At 39.1% G+C, this 16,587-nt stretch overlaps 1 protein-coding gene across 2 annotated transcripts in view; it reads right to left on the bottom strand.

The window, feature by feature from the left end:
- Itgbl1 (integrin subunit beta like 1) overlaps window positions 1-16,587 on the bottom strand; it is a 240,908-nt gene that overhangs the window by 11,165 nt on the left and 213,156 nt on the right. For both annotated transcript variants that reach the window (XM_004631180.2, XM_023715199.1), the window contains one exon: window positions 10,448-10,564. In XM_004631180.2, the coding sequence (XP_004631237.1) occupies window positions 10,448-10,564 (117 nt within the window). The remainder of the gene's footprint in view (window positions 1-10,447; window positions 10,565-16,587) is intronic.

The following is a 16,587-nucleotide window of genomic DNA, read 5'->3' on the forward strand; positions in this document are numbered from 1 at the left end:
TTGATTTATCATTATGTGACTGTCCCTTACCAAAAATTTAGAAAACAAACTTTCAATAATTTCATCTTTATACATTTTCATAATTTAGTCAGTTGATCAAGAAATATCTGTTGCATATGCACATGACGTTGGCAGTTTAGGGCATAGTAATGAACAAGAACATAGTAATGTTCTTGTTTCAAGGGCCTGAAGGTACACAAGAGGGAACAAATAACAACAAGTGAATACGCTTAAGTCAAAGAAGACTTCAAGAGAATGCTCATATATGCAACAGTGAGAAGCTGCAAGTGAAGATGGTCATGGAAAGGCTCAGCAAAGCCACAAGAATGAGAAAGAGCCAGTAAGCCAGTGTTCTAGGAACACAGGCTAGGAAAGTGAATGAAAAGTCCTGGAGATGGGGAAGAGCTGGGCATGGTACAGGCGATAGAGGCCAACGTATCTGGAGAAAAATGAACAAAATTATGAGATAAATAATATAGTTGGAACAATATTCAGGAACGAGACACAGAGTATACTGTTTATTCTTGGTAAAGAATTTAAATTTTATTCTAAGGGGAATGGGAAATGGGAAATGAAAGAGGGTATTAAGCAAGACAAGAATGTGACATGATTAACAATTTGAGAATTCATTTTAGCAACTGGGCTAGATTAGTGTGTGTTGCGAGGATGTAGATTTAGAGAATGTGTGAAGGTTATCACAGCTGTCTAAGTGAAATATGACAGCAGCTCCAAGCAGGGGGTGGCAGAGGAAATGCAGAGGATTCAGGGAGCTCTAGTTTGCTGGCAGAAATAATGCCTGTATGACAGGCTCTTGGGCTGGATATGCTAAGTTATAGAAAAAGGTACTTGCTTTTTGGCTATCAAAACTGTATAAATGATGCAATTAATCAAATATGGAAACTTCCAAAGAGAAAGACTGAGCAAGGAAAACAGGTTTTGTTTTGAATCTCTTGTGTGAAATACTCTTAAAACAACTAATTGTGATGCTAAGTAAGCAGTGGAACAAAAGCCTGATCCTCCGAGGCTGGGGCCAGGCTGTGAGGATTTACATGTTGGAGTTTACAAAAGTAGATGGTATTTAAAGCTTTAGAAATGATTGAGTCTGCCTAGAGACTGTGTAGTCGTGAGAATTTCCAAGATTTGTGAATAGAGTGCAGGAAGAAAAGTCAAACAGATAGAAAATCCAGTAGGGGAAGAATGCAGCAAGACTCTGTTTTGTCTCAGAAGATTATACAGAAAGCCAGGCATGGAGATACCTGTCACCCTAACATCTGGAGGATGAGCTGAGAGCATCACAAGTTTGAATTCAACCCAGGCAACTGAATTAGCAAGAGCCTGTCTCACAAAAGGGGGTGGGTATAAGGATGTGGCTCACTTCAAAGCACTCACTAAGAATGCTGTGGAGCTGCCTCCTCAAGGGAATATGTAACTATATTAAAGTGAAGTAAAATTTAGAAATCAACTTATCCATCTCCTTAGTCACACTTCAAGTGCTCAACAGACACGTGTGGCCATTGTTAAACAATGCAGACATAGAATACCCTCAGGATCTTTGCAAAACAGTTCTAAATAATGACATTTTCTAGTGAAACTCATAAGCTCTGATGTGCATCTCGTTGCAACACTGTGATGATGGTTCTTGATTAGGAAATTCACCTGTGCATGACCAATTGGATCAACTATTATACATTTTTTACCCAATGTCCCTTTCCTTTTCTTAACATAAAGATAGCATGCATGCTTTCAAGGAGGTAATAATAGGCCCACAGAGAGAGTATGTGATTGCTTAGACTTTTTCTGACCAACAGATACTTGCAGGATAAAGCACAAATACATGAGAAACTAGAAACGACCTCCTCGTGAGGTTCCCAGGAAGCCTCAGTGTTCCAGAGAGTGAGACAAATCTAGCCAGCGTGAATCCTTCCCATTTTCCTTCCCATTTCTTCTTTGGCAGGTGGACATATGGTAGGGGCTGTCTATAAGCAGGACAATAAAGGTCATATTTTTGGAAGGGTAGAGCAGAAGTGAAGGCAAAAGGAGTAAAAGGACCTGGACAATGGCCAGGCAGCCACCATGCCACCCACCCCCAGGGTGACAATCTACATACTTACTCTATGTGTCAGTCCCTTCCAGCCAACACAATTCCAATTTATACTTTTACAAATACAGGAAAGAATGTTGTGATTTTAAGATAAATTTGAGATAATCACTGGCTGCTGTATTGTCCATCTATGAAAACTTGGCCTGAGTTAGTGGTCTGAGGTCTTTACAGAAGAAAGTCAGCAGTGCCCTGGAGTCACAGAATTTTTCCTCTTGGGCTGCATGATTTCCTTCAAAATTGCAGCTACGAACTAAAGAATTCCCTAAAGAAATGTGAACTGATTGTGTAATTAAGAGGTGGCTCTTCATTATCCCTTCTTGCTTCTTAAATTGGACTCCTGGGCAGATATTCTAGGAGAATACAGAAAAGAAGCAAAGCAATAAGGAATCTATTTCTTATTCTCACTCTGGGCAGACAAAGTACAGGAGGAAACTGTCTGATTAAGCTTATTTCAGGTTAAAGCAATTAAATACACACAAATCAGCATGTGAATATATTTTCTTCATGGTGTCTTGAACTACATATCACTGAAAATGAATAGCCCTTAGGAACTATCACCTCACACAAAGTACTTTTTTAATAAAGATTTATTTGATAAGAAACCCATGAATCAATAGGTCATATATACTTTATGATTATAGATAATATCTAGGGACCACATATGGTCTCTGATAATTGAACATGACTCACAAGCAAGTTAATTAAGTAAAAATGCTCTTCTTGTATTCTCATTTTCTTTTTTGCCCATCATTTTCATGACTCTTTTTTGAGGTTATAATTTTGGCATAATCAAAACTGAACTGCTTAAAATTATGAAATTAGTTGCAGTCACCTTAAGGTACAATTGTTAATTTATCCCAACCTACCAGAAATGGTCTCATCATTTTTAGTTCTATTACTAGGACTATAGATAAACAAAGGTGGCTTATGGTTCTTATGGGCCTGCTTATTAGGTAGGCTGGTGGATGTTGTTAGCTCTACTTACTTGCTTGCTAAAATAGTCTGACAGCCCTTGCTTTAGAGTTCTAGTCCATTTAACCATGTGAAAGGCTCCTGATATGTTCAAGCAGTGCATGGTAGAAAACTTAGAAAAGTACCCAAAATAATGATCCTCAATTTTGTTCTCCAAAGCCAGAGCATAGGGATAACGTCCACATTTTGAGAGCAGTAAGATTTGTTCACTACTGTTTGTCAATGGTGGGGAAAGAATGAAGTAATTGCTTTGAAAGACCTAACTTCAATTCCACTGCAAAGATGCAAAAATATTGATTGTATAGGTCCACCTCCCTTCTTAAACACTTTGTGGCTAATGCTTCAAGATGCCTGAGGCATTTGTCTTGTTTGCTTTCTTGTTATGGAGATGGTCATGCTAATTTTTTATTTTCCATTACAGATTTAGGACATTCAACGAATGTCCACCTGGCACACAGCACCAGTAACATTTTATTCTTTATGTCTCCTTCTTACAGCAAACCCAAAGTGAATACTATTATTCTTACTGTACACATGACAAAACCAAGGAAGATAAGCCAAATACCTTAGGAGAGATTTTAAGCCAGCAGGAAATAAAGTTAGAATCCAGGTACTGGCCTTTCTGAAAGAGACGTCCATAGCCTTCTTGTTGCATGGAACTGTATTACTTAGCTTAAAAGACAATGGTTACTTAACATACAGAAAAGTATATGCATGTACACACATTAATTCACCTGAACATACATACTCTAGAATGTGTGCTTTTTCTAGACCAATTATCAAAATTAATTCATAAACCTTGATTTGAAGAAAGTTCTGTCCATCAGAACTAGAAAAACATTGTGTCATTGCGCATTATTTTAGTGACTGATATGGGTAATATTCTTTTTGATTCTTTAAAAGGAAAAGAATAATTTAAAAGGAAAATATTAATTTGAAAATATTTTTCAAAACCTGATACCCAATGATGAACAAAGTATAATAAGTATAGGTAAAATTACATATATTAGAAATTATAAACGAACAGATATCTTGATAACAAGTATTTCCCAGGGATGAGTTCAAGAGCAGCTAACAGCACCAAATGCAAGAAAACAGTATATTTCTTCAATAGAATGAGTGTGCTTTTCTCCTCTGTGCTTCTGCTCAGGCTTTACAGGCTGATCATGTTCCTCACATCCAATTTTTGAGCATCCAAACATTAGCTATTCAAGGTGCAAGTCAAATCCAACTAGCACTTGAAAAATTATCTGACCTCAAAGTGGAAAAATCACTGCCTTTCACTTTCTCCTTCTTTGTGACTCATTTAATTTATAATTTATTTAGAGAAAGTCCTTGTGCATCAACTTTTATCATAAGCATCATGATTGAGGGGACAGATGGGTGGAGGAAGGAAGGAGGAAAGGAGAGGAGTTGACTATAGTCATGAGACTTCTGCCAACCTGAAGAGGAAAGGCCCACTGACACTTCAACACAGCACTGCCACAATTACACCATTGAAGAGAGATTGCTGCATAGAAGAGGGATAAAATAATTCCAGGAAGATTTTATAAAGGAGACAATTTGGAATCATGATGAAACAGTGGGCAAATGATGAGATTATTCAGAAGAAAAGGGAGGGTGAGGGATAGAATGTCAAAGGAAACAAATTACAGTACACACAAGAAAAATGATTCTCCATGGAGAAATTTCTTCAGTAGGCATTGGTGGAAACAAGACCTTTCATGTAGAAGGGCAGGAAAATTAGGTACAGAGGGGGAAAGTGGAGGGAAAAAGTGGAAGTAAAAAGGATTAAGACTCCAAATGCACATATATCCACTCCACACAAGGAATGCATTCATTGTGTATAACAAATAGACCAATAAAAATGATAAAGGGCAAAGGTATAGTTTCTTCCACCCCTCTAGTTGTGCAAAGTAGAAACTTAATATTCATCCTTGATTCCATCCAGTGACTCATTCATCACTCAATCCAAGATTTCCTTAAACGCTGCTGTCACTTGGAGCCGGGTTGGGGGGATTTCTCATTTCAACTTAGCACCCAGTTGGTGCTCAGAACAAGGCTCGGTGGAAGGACGTGGGCATGAGCCACATCTCCCAGCAGGGCAGTCTCAGGCATCAGGGACCATAGGGGTCCCCCTGACAGCTGTAGCTCACAGGAGGACAGCTCCCACGGTGGTCTGTAGATTACCTTCTCTTCAAATAACAGCCCAGATGCAAAGGAGAAGATCCACACTGCACAGATGCTGAGGCTTCTCTGGCTTAGAATTAAGTCTCACACACTACAGGAGCCAAAGTTATTTCTGATGATTCTTTAAACATAGTTTTCAGACACCCCACAAGGGGCATGCCTTTTGTCATGGTAAAGGGGACACAGGGAAGTAAAAAGTATGGCATTGCCATCAGACATTTGGGACTCACTCATAATCCCCTTCTGATCCAGTTGGAATTTATGTCCTCGGTCAAAGTTATTAAAAGCAAGGTTTCCTGGTCACACTGGCATGCTCCATCTTTTTTCCATTTGTAGGGAACCCAAGCTGGGAATTTGTCAGAGGGTTGCAGTCTCTTGCAGCAGGGTGAGCGTTTGGTCAGGGTATTGTCCAGATTTGCAGTTTATCCATTTCTACTATCCTCCATGTAGATAATGCACCAGTGTTTCTTCTCTGAACTTATATCTTACATCCATATGCATCCCCCATCACACACTCCTTCCAACAATCCATATTTCACTGAACAGTCAGAGGTACATTGTAAAATACTGTGATGCTTTATTATCGCTCAGTTCAGCTCCTTCTCTATTTTCCATTACCCTTTGAGTAAAGCTCCAAGTCATGAATGTAACTTGTACTCTCCTCTCCTCTGCTTTCTGATCTTCACTGACATGTAATTTCTCTCCAGTCCTCATCTGTTCCTCAAACACAGTCATGTCACCAAGTCCCATTCCCACTCTCCTGTGCATGTAATGCTCTCTGATGTCTGAGTCCCACTGTCCTCGCGAGGCATGGGAGAGCGTTTGTGATGTGCAGGTGAGTTGATAGGAATAAAGCACATAGTCCTTATGTGATTGCTATCCACAGGGCAGTGCTGAAGAAGCCTCCCTTCCCCACCAGTTTACATCAGCTTCCCTTGTTCTGTGCATCTCACTGCTCGACTTCAGCCCATGCACCTCAGCCTCTCCTGTCAGTAGCCACTCTTGAAACTCAGCTGTGTGTTCTAACAGATCAGGTACTCAGCGGGTTTTCCTCTCACTGAATCTCAACAGGTGGGGAAGAGTAGATTCTAGATACATACTTACTGAATGAATGATGAAACAGATGATTGGCTAGTTTCAACTATACAGAATCTAGAAGAGTTTCTATCTGGCAGCTGTTAGTTAGAAATTGTATCATCAAGGAGAATGATTGATGGGAAAGGATCATTCTGAGAGAAGTAACTAAAGATGAAAATGCAAGAGGGTGAGATCACCGCAGAGTAACAGATAGACAGCCCAGACTACCCAGGCCATTCCAGGCCACAGTCCACTGCCCTGGCATGCAGTGGCAAATGAACAAAGGAAAGAAAATGAGATGATCATGAGGACAGTGAGAGAAGATGGAGGTCGGAGATATGCCTGAGGCTTAGGAAGGAGAACTTTGGGGGATTCTCAGGGAGAAGTAGCTACAACTTTCTGCTGAAGCATGGTGGCCCTGTGGAACAAGAACCAAAACTGACCGTGGCTTGGGCAATATCAGTAATTAGTGACCTCAGGTAGAGTCAGTGATATGGAATGGTTGAAGATAGCAAGCTTCCACAGATGTAAGACACTGAGAGAACTGCAAGCACACAAGACAGACAATGGCATCAAAGAGTAAAAGGTATGCAAGGGCTTGTGTGTTTTAGGTGAGGGAAATGCAGACCTTGTGTGGAATAAGCACGCAAGGAGTATTTTCTCACTTAGTCTTTTTCACTTCTCATTTACATGACAGGATATCTATGCTAAATAAGGGAGAAGTATTGTGTAATAGGAGATATTCTGAAACAACCTGAGAAATACAGCAACTTTAACAATGCACGCTGTGACTGGAAGAATCCCATTGGCCAGAGTCTCTCAATCAAGCTCCTTTGTGCTTGAGCAGACGCACAGGAAGCTTCTCCATAGATATGCACTGGGAAGCCACAACCACTAAAAATGCTCCTGAGATAGGCGGGATTGGCTGGGTGACTTGGTAACTCAGAGCTGCATCTGAGAAGAAAGACTACTTCATTCAAAAAGAACAGAAAGGGGAAATTATCCACACCACACAAAATTCAAGACAACAAATTCAAAGATCTGAATAAATTGCCTGTGCATGTATACAATCATGGTAATTTAATATATGGATATGACACTTATGTGCCAGGTATGAACTTTACTATTTTATGTGCATCAAGTCACTGAATCTCATAAGAATCCTACAAAATGGGAAAATTATTATCATATTACAAGTGAGAAATAAAAGTTAGTAAATTTCCTGAGGCCACACAGGATTCCACCCATAGAATGTGGCTTAGCCTGTAGTCTTACCTAATGAATTACACCTCTGTATGTAAGTTTAAAATAATTTAAGTAAATGTTTATGAAATACATGGAAACTTGGGATCTCCTGATGAGTTGTTTTATCATGTTTTGTGCTAAAATGAAGTAGTAAAATTGTTACAGGTTGGGTGAAACAGATAATGCAGTCTTTTGTACTTTTATTCAAAGTATAGTTGAGATCTAAGAGGAATTTAATGCTATTATAGCCAGAGGTCAATATAGTTCTTTACATGAAACAATTATCAGAAAATAGAAGAAAAGGAATTAAAACCACCTTATTTTGACTAGCTGCATGCAAGAAATTACAATTTGAAGCTAAATGCCAACCTTCCAGTAATGTCTAAAATGCACTAGCGTTGATTTTCATTAATCATGACTTTTGTGTTTGCCAACTCACCTGTGTGCTAACACTCATTTGCAACGCTGCAGTCCATACCCACAGAGCTCCCTGAGGACAGCTGTGTTGCCTGAGATGCATCTGCCCAACCACAGTCAGCCAGGGTCAGGCTCTGCTTTACCGCTTATACTCACGCTGTGAACAAGCACCTTTGTGCGGATCATGTGGTGACAGTTCTTTTTTTTGTATTTCTGTGCTTTCTGTGGGTAATTTTGATATTTCATGTCCCCTCACCTCCAGGTTGAGAGTTGAAGATTTGGCCAGTGTGCCTGAGTGCAAGAGCCTGTGATGTATTTCTGCAGAAAAAGTGTGTGAAATAAACTTTGCTCAGGTATGACTTGAGAGTGCTGTTGGACATCAGTTCAATGTGAATGAATCAATTATATTAAATAAATTGTCATAAACACATACAAAACAAGGCTATCTACTCATCAGTCAGGGAAACCACGCAGACCAAAGCCAGGAATCTGACCTCCTTATTTCCCTTAAGAAGGAAGAGTCAGTGTTTGCTATCTCAGGACTCAGTGTGACCTTTTAGAACACAGTACAAATGACAAGCATCAACCATAGCTAGGGCTTTTCTAATTGAGGAGAACTAGAGAGGAATAACATGTACAGGGGTATTTTCCATAGTGTTGTTATCTCTAATGACTATGATAAACTTCATCAGATATGTGAACCCATCTCTTCTTGCAAGAGCTAACCATTTCCACACACTAGACCTGGAAGGACTTGTAAAGATGTGTGCTCAGGACCCAGGGGCAGAATCTGCGGCACAGAGGAAGGCTCTGGATATGGCCTCTGTGGGTTGACTTACATGACTCATGTGAAACAAGAGAAGGTAAATGAAGCAAATGTTCTTAGTATAAACAACATTTTGGAGACTGATATCTTTCCAACCCATTTGTCAAGGACATTATGTGAACATCAAGATGAATTTTAAGAATAATAACATGAAACATTTTCAAGGGAAATTATTAAAGCTTATTGCCTTTATAAAACTGAGACGTGCTCAGAGATCATCGATAACCTGTTTTTAATATAATTTAAAATATAAATTAAATGAATACAAGAGCCCTTAGAGTTAGCTGCTAAAATACAAGCAAAACAGACTAACGATCAGTCTAGTTGGTGTGCAAAAGTCATGCTCTACAACAGGACTGGAGGTCTGGGTCATCACAGCAATAACTACATAGAATGCATGATTTTTATCAGCTGTCACCACTTTCCCACCATAACTTCCAGCTCGTCTACTGGTATTTCCTTCTCCTTCCAAACCAATGACAACTGGGTCCTACGTCAGAATCTAAATTCCTAAAGTATTTCCCTACCAAGAGTTCTTAATATCTCCAGCAATTCCATTTTTCTTTGTAAATCCAGTGAGAGATGTTCTGGTTTTAGGCACTGCTGTTCTCCTACTTTGTTTCATGGAAGCCCATTCTTCTAAGGAACATGGCCACTGTGTGTCGATGGACAGCACAGTGAATGCTGGATCTCATCAGATCTCATCTAACAGGAAAAGAAACTTTTCAGCTTCCATTTCCTTCCCAAAGTTAACGATAAAGAAATCCTCATGGAGGGAAATACATATAATTTAACCTGAAAAATGGGTAGGTAAGTAGCTACATGGATAATTGAGATGTCAGGTCGCAGAGCTGGATGACTGCGCAGCTTTCTATTAAGTAGGACATATATTTTTCCTCAATAAGGTAATGCTCTATGCACTGTCATAATTATCTTGGAGAAATAGAATTACGGTCCTCAACATGATTCCACGTCCAGTCTGCTGCAATAATAATGAAAACCTGGAAGGTGCAGTCCTTCACTGACATCCACCTCTATACTATAAAGAGTTTTAAGACTGAAATACAAGAAGAATGCTGATCCCCACGTCCTTCTCTGCTGATGCTCTGGTCCCTCTTCCACTTCTGGGACTTTTATTTTTGCTACTACTTGGATCCCCACCCTCGCTCTGCCCCGTTCTTTGTCTGGACAGTTTATTACTCTCAGCAACCTCTTGTACAGATCTAAGAATGGTCATAGAAATGGATTTCATAGTTAAATTTAGAGTGAAGTCTTCCTGGTCCTTTTTCATGCTGGTGAGTGATGCTTTCTCCAGCAATGTTTATGAGTAAAGCAGTAAAATCACGATCAAATGTTCACTTGCAGCAAAGCCCTTTATTTCCATAAAGGATCACAGCACTAGGTGCTTAGACTCAATGATCTTCACTAAAAGCATGCTATGTACTTTCACTGTGTTGAAATCAAGGCTTCAAAGAAACAAAGGTCATAACTAACCTAATAGTACACTGCATTTAGGTCTAATGGTGTGTTATTGATTTTTGTTCATCTTTTTGAAAGGGCTAAACAGAGTAAGGAAAGCAAAGGAACGAAACTGTAGGCAGGTAGAGCAGGGTTCCCACCTCCACACACCACACCATCCAGGTCCTCACAGCGACGATCGTCACACTCGCAGGTCTTGCCATATACCCTGTGGTCCCCAGGTGGGTAGCAGGTGCACTTACCACATTCGCATTTGCCTGAAAAAGGTCAAGAGAAAGCACGCAGGTTAGGGAAGTCACAGGCTCAGAAAGGCATTCAGGAAACAAGCAAGGAATTGAACCTGAATCTTCTGACCGATTCTCAGCTATGCTCCGTAACAGTTCAGCAAATACTTTTCCTAACCTGACCAGAAGCAGGACAGAAGTTGGTGTGACAGTGAGCAACTCAGAAGACACTCACATTGACTAATTCTACTCTTGTTTTAGTCAACTTTGAGAACACCACTGTGAAACTATCACATTCAACTTAGTTGGATGACATCATTTGAAATAATGGAATCTGTTTATACCTTTTGGCATAATTTAACATGATGCTATCTTTTTAAATAATCTTTCTTAGGATTGATCTGCCAGGTGAAAAACTATTTGTAAGTACTTCTTAATGTGACATTTCTGTGAATATTGGTAGTGATTTTATAATTCAGAGAATTCACTTTAATGTGGAACACACGTCATAACACATGACCCAGAAGAAAAACCTTATAATTTTGGCTTAGATTTATAGGGCCGGCAAGATAGTTCAGCAGACTAAGTGCCTGCTTAGGCAAGCCCAGGAACCCAGGTTCAATCTCAGGCACCACGTGCCATGTCAGTCCCAGCCCTCGGCTCACTGAGCTGGCCACTGAGACCAGTGTGGTGGTGCACACCTGTAATCCCATTGCTACAGAGACTGAAAATAGGAGGATCACTATGGGTCCAAGCTGCGTAGTAAGACCCTGTATCAAATACATTAAAAATAAATAATTTTTTTTAAAAAAATACTCTGAAAGTTCAGACTTAATTGGCAAGAGTTTGGTTCACAGTTAACTACCCCCTTAATATTATGATGATTTTCATTATTTTTCTTGAGCTACATAGCCAACACTATAATTCTTCCCATTACATCATTTTGCTTTCCTCAAACCCCCACACTAACCAACACGATTACTATCATTTGCCTAAAGAGGAAACAGACATATTGAGGGAAAGTTACTGTTCACAGAATAACGAGCAAGGAATGGAATCAAAATTCACATCCAGTATCACTTATCTGAAAGCGGGTGCACCCACCCATGAAGTCATAGCTCATCTTCATACACTCATAAAGCTGCATCAGGAGGCTATGTGGAAAAGAAAACTCCTTTTGTCTGAGGAGCTGCACTGGTTTGCCAGAAATCCAGCTCCCAGACATCTGTGACTCTCCTTCATTAGCCCAAGCAGCATAATCACCCACCATTGAAGCGATCCTAAGACGCTTCCAGCTGACCCTGTGGTGCTGTTTGTCATCTTACTGCTGCACTTGTATCTTGCTAAAGAAATTCTGAGTGGGTAGATGAAGGGGAAAGAAAAATTAGTATTTGCAATCATGTAATTTCAGAGCTGTCATTAGAAGTAATCTAATGCAGTGATTCACAGTCTTTTTGGCAGAAGTGGTGGGCTCGGAGTGCCTTTGAGAATCTGATGGAGGATAAGGCATGGGAGAAGGCGCTGTGAATTCCCCTCAGTGAATTGCTTTCGATTTGGAGGTACAGAGCTAATGTCCAGCAGGAAGAAGGGGCTGCTCTCTCCGCGGGACTTCCCTCTTACTTCCTCTTTGTTGGCGCAAATAGGCTAGAGGAACAGGTTTGAGCACAGACCTGACTGCTGGGACAAAAGTGAAGGGACAGCAACCAGAGCCTCAGCACCGTGTTGACGCAGTAGCTGTGCTCCGCAAGCGCCCGGCCCTGTGAGAGGACAGCAGGGAGGCTGGCTGTGTGGCGGTCGCCTGCTACCCCATCCAGGGCAGAGCCTGTGGTCCAGGCTTGCACAGTGAAATCGTGTCCTCCCTCTAACGTCCTGCTCACCCCAGTTTACCTGCAGTCAAGTACCTTAGCTGGGGGCAGTTAGGGTTAAAAGGCAATCTACCCTTTAGTTAGCTAGGAGGACTAAGCTGAAGAAATCTAGTGTACACCAGGTGACTGTAGTTAACAACAATTACTAACTACTGTTTTTAAAATTGCAAGGAGAATAAATTTTAAGTGATCTTACCACAAAACATTTAAGTGTATAAGGTAACATATATATCAACTTTATATAGTTATTTCATATTCATCCATATTTCAAATAATACTCTACACAAAATCAATGCATACAGTTTTTTGCCAAATTGCATAATTTAATTTTTAACCAAAATCTCTAAATAATAGAATTCGGATCTATTCCTGGAAAAATGTATCAGTTCTCTCCATCTCTCTGTCTCTCTTTCTCTCTCCACCCCTTTGTTACTTCCTTTCTTTGTAAAACACCAGGAAGATCCATGACTTCTTCCCTCTATGTAATATTGTGTGAAGCTGAACGATTCACCTGAGGTTATCTAACTAAATACAGTTAGCACTGTGTTAGAAGACAGATTTCTCAATGCACAGCACTCTGACAGTCATTATCAGTAGGTGTGTGAATGGACCCACTAAGGCCAACTCAGAGAGAAACAGACCAATGTTGAGGCCCTGTCTGTGTGCAGGTTCACTCGTCCTCCTGCACAGCTATGGGGAACCACCGCGACCAATCACATTACTCCTCAGGCACAACAGCTTCTTAATTACAAACAGTCAGTGTTGACATTTCAGATACGTGTTGATGTTGACACATTTATTCACATGTTAAGGCACATAGTAATTTTCCCAAATAACTGTTATTGGTTCCTTTCCCTCTTTGGAAGGGATAAAGTAAATTATGGCATAAGTGTCAAGATACCAACATTTCACTATTTCATTGTTGGTATTCCTTTTTTATATTTCTTGTATAAAGTTATAGGATGAAGAGCTAATATTTCGTCCAAGTAACATTGCATTTCCATATTTTTTCCAATATATTTATGGGTAAGAAGAAGAAATAATTAACCATTTTGCAAACTTTTTCCACGTATTTATTGGAATTTATTTTTAGACAACACACTGAGCCAAGTATGAACTTTACATATGCAATTTAATCTACTCTATAAGATACAATGTCTTCCAAAGTAAAGGCGAATGCATAATACCTGGAAAGGTTAAACGCCTAATGCAACCTGCATCATAAAGCATGTGATTCTTCTGTCTTAAATCATATCTCTGTCACCACCAAAAATAAGTATCCACTTGGGTTCAGTCATTATTATATACCTGCCAAGCAGATTTCCAATTATTCTTCTAGTTCCCAAGTAAATGGCACTGAGTCAGTGACACATACATCTTCTTATGCCCTTTCACAAATTCTGCAAAGTTAACCACACTTCTTATGTAGTCGCATGATTCTCAATCAACGTTTATTGAATGAATGCATTAAATAATAATTTCTGAAAATTTACTAATATACAAATGTAAAACTGAGGAATGGATAAAAAAAGATGTGGTATTTTTACATAATGGAGTATTATTCTGATATAAAAAAGATAAATTTTAGGCTTTCATAGGTAAATGGATATAACGAGAGACTGTATTATGAACTAAATCCACATGTGCAAGCATAGTATTGCCTCTTTAGTGTGAGAACCTGGAAGAGTAAATAAAATCTGAAAAGTACAATAGATACTGGGAAATGGAAATAATTTGCTCACTGGAAAGGAAAAACTGGGATCAGGAAAGGGACAAAAGAAATAATGGAAAAAATATGGAGCAGTTAATGTTTAAAAACATTTTTTCCCTTTTTAATTTCTTATAACTTTTTTTTTTCGGAACCAGGGATTGAACTCAGGCCCTTGCGCTTGCCAGGGAAGTGGTTATCCTACTGAGCCATCTCCCTGGCAGTTGTTTTGCTTTTATTTAATCATTTTTGCAGGTTTGTATCCGATAACAACTAATTTGAAGATAACATCAAGCAATATAGTAACCATTGTTGAATTCCTGTTGCTTTGTTTAATGAAATTTTGTATTGTTTCTAATGCTTTTTGTTTGTTTGTTGTTACCATTTTGCATTCTTTTAAAAAAATGAATATACAAATGTGAGCTTAAATGGCAGAACTTGAATTAGAGACAGGATGTCAAACTTGAATCACACATCTACTTCCAATTGCTTGAATACCTTCATTCATGTTTCCACAGCTACAGCAACTAAGTATGCTCCACATCAAATTCACCATCTTTATCGATAAATGTAGTCCTTCTTCCTTGGTCTTTATTTACAGAACTATCAGCATCTTCCAGTCTCTCATGAAGTCTAAAGAGTAGATGATACATTTGATTTTCTCTTCTTTTACTTAATGATTCTCCTTTCGTTTTGAAATTTCACAAAATTCACCTTCCTAAAGCTTATTTATGACTAATTTCCTTACATAAATCAGCTTGATGGCCCTCTGTGACATTCAAGATCCTATTTCTTCACAGATTTTTGCATACTTAGTTGTTATGTTTTGTGTCTACTTGTTCCCCCAAAACCTAATGCAGTCATGGGGCAGCTTCTAGAGTTTGCAATTAATTCATGATCTGATGTTGGGGTTATGGGTGTGTGTGCTGTTTCTGCCCTGGGGCGGACAGCCTGAATACAATATAAGGGAGGAAGAGAGGCTTGCTAGCTGCTGAAGCCACTGCCCCTCACTTTGCTCTTTGCTGGTTTCCACTACCATGAACAGCTGATCTCTGTCATGTGCTAGTCTGCTTTGAGCCAGCTGAGTATGGCCTGAAACATCCACAAACTGTGAACTAAGTAAACCTTTCCTTCCTTAATTGTCTGCTATTTTGTCCCAGTAATGAGAGAAAAGTATCTGAGGTATTAGTCTAGTATAGTTTTTTTTGTGTGTATGTGTATGGTACTTGGGATTGAATCAGGACCTTGTGCTTGCCAGACAGGAGCTTATACTGCTGTGCTATACCCCTAGCCCATAGTCTAGTATAGTTTTGCAAGCACAAATATGACTGCCATTGTACATTCCTGTTGGGACCAAGGCTCAGGGGCCATGTCCCTTCCCTGAACAGTGAATCCTACCCAGTCTTCAATGGCTATCTCAAATCTCATCTCGTCTGAGAAATCTCTGACATCCTGCTTGGTTACCTGGAAGAACTGCTCCACCACTCTGAGCCAACCCAGTCAGTAAGAGCACTGACTTTACCCTAGATAAGTAAATGCCTGAAACCTATCACAAAGGGTGACATCATCACTGTTCACACTCACAGTGAGCTCAGTATCTGCTTAGCAGTCAGCAGAAGTTTCCAGTTGATGAAGTAAAAAGACACAGACACACACTGACTATCTCTTTAAAATATGAATTTGAGTCCAATACCTACTTTCATGATTAAATGATGATTATTTTAAGATTATGGAGCTTTAATGGTGACTTCTCAAATGACTACAAAATTAATATTCTCATAAATAAGATTTAGATACTAGAAAGCCTGAGTAGCTACTAATGCTATTTTTTTTTCTAGGGATAAGTGTTATTTTATACAACAAATTGGGAAGAAAATCTTAGGGAAAAAGTCATGCAAATAAGTAGAAGTAAACCAAATAATTTACAGGACAGCCAAGAACAGAGAGAGAAGATAGAAATAACTACATGAAAATAAAATAATTCTATCAACATCATCAATATCATTCAGTCAAAATGTATCTGGTATTCATTCTGTGCTAATTCTGCCTACTCCTGCTAAGGTGAATGCCATAGATAATCTTTAAGCACAGACAAAAAGTCTGTTCAATGATACCTTTTAAAAGAACAACCAGTTCCTGTAAATTATGTTTTAAGGCCTCCTATCCACAGCAAGGAATGACGAGCTCTGTCAGATACATGGAAGTTCTTACTTACACACTTCACATTTGGCACCCCACTTATGAGAAATGCAGAATAATTTTAGGTTGAGACAGTGACAAAATGTACAAAGTGTGACTTTATGAACAGCTACTTTAATAGATGAACAATTCATTTCACTTAAAATTTAAAAATATAAATGTATACATTCCACAATCATTAATATTTAAGATAAACATCTTCTTTTAAATCTGTCTCTCTCTATATATATGCATCATAATGATTTTCTACCACAACTAAAATAAACTTTAAAAATTCTAGTTTA

Source organism: Octodon degus, unplaced genomic scaffold (genome assembly GCF_000260255.1).
Source record: "Octodon degus isolate 3935 unplaced genomic scaffold, OctDeg1.0 scaffold00039, whole genome shotgun sequence".
NCBI lineage: Eukaryota > Metazoa > Chordata > Mammalia > Rodentia > Octodontidae > Octodon > Octodon degus.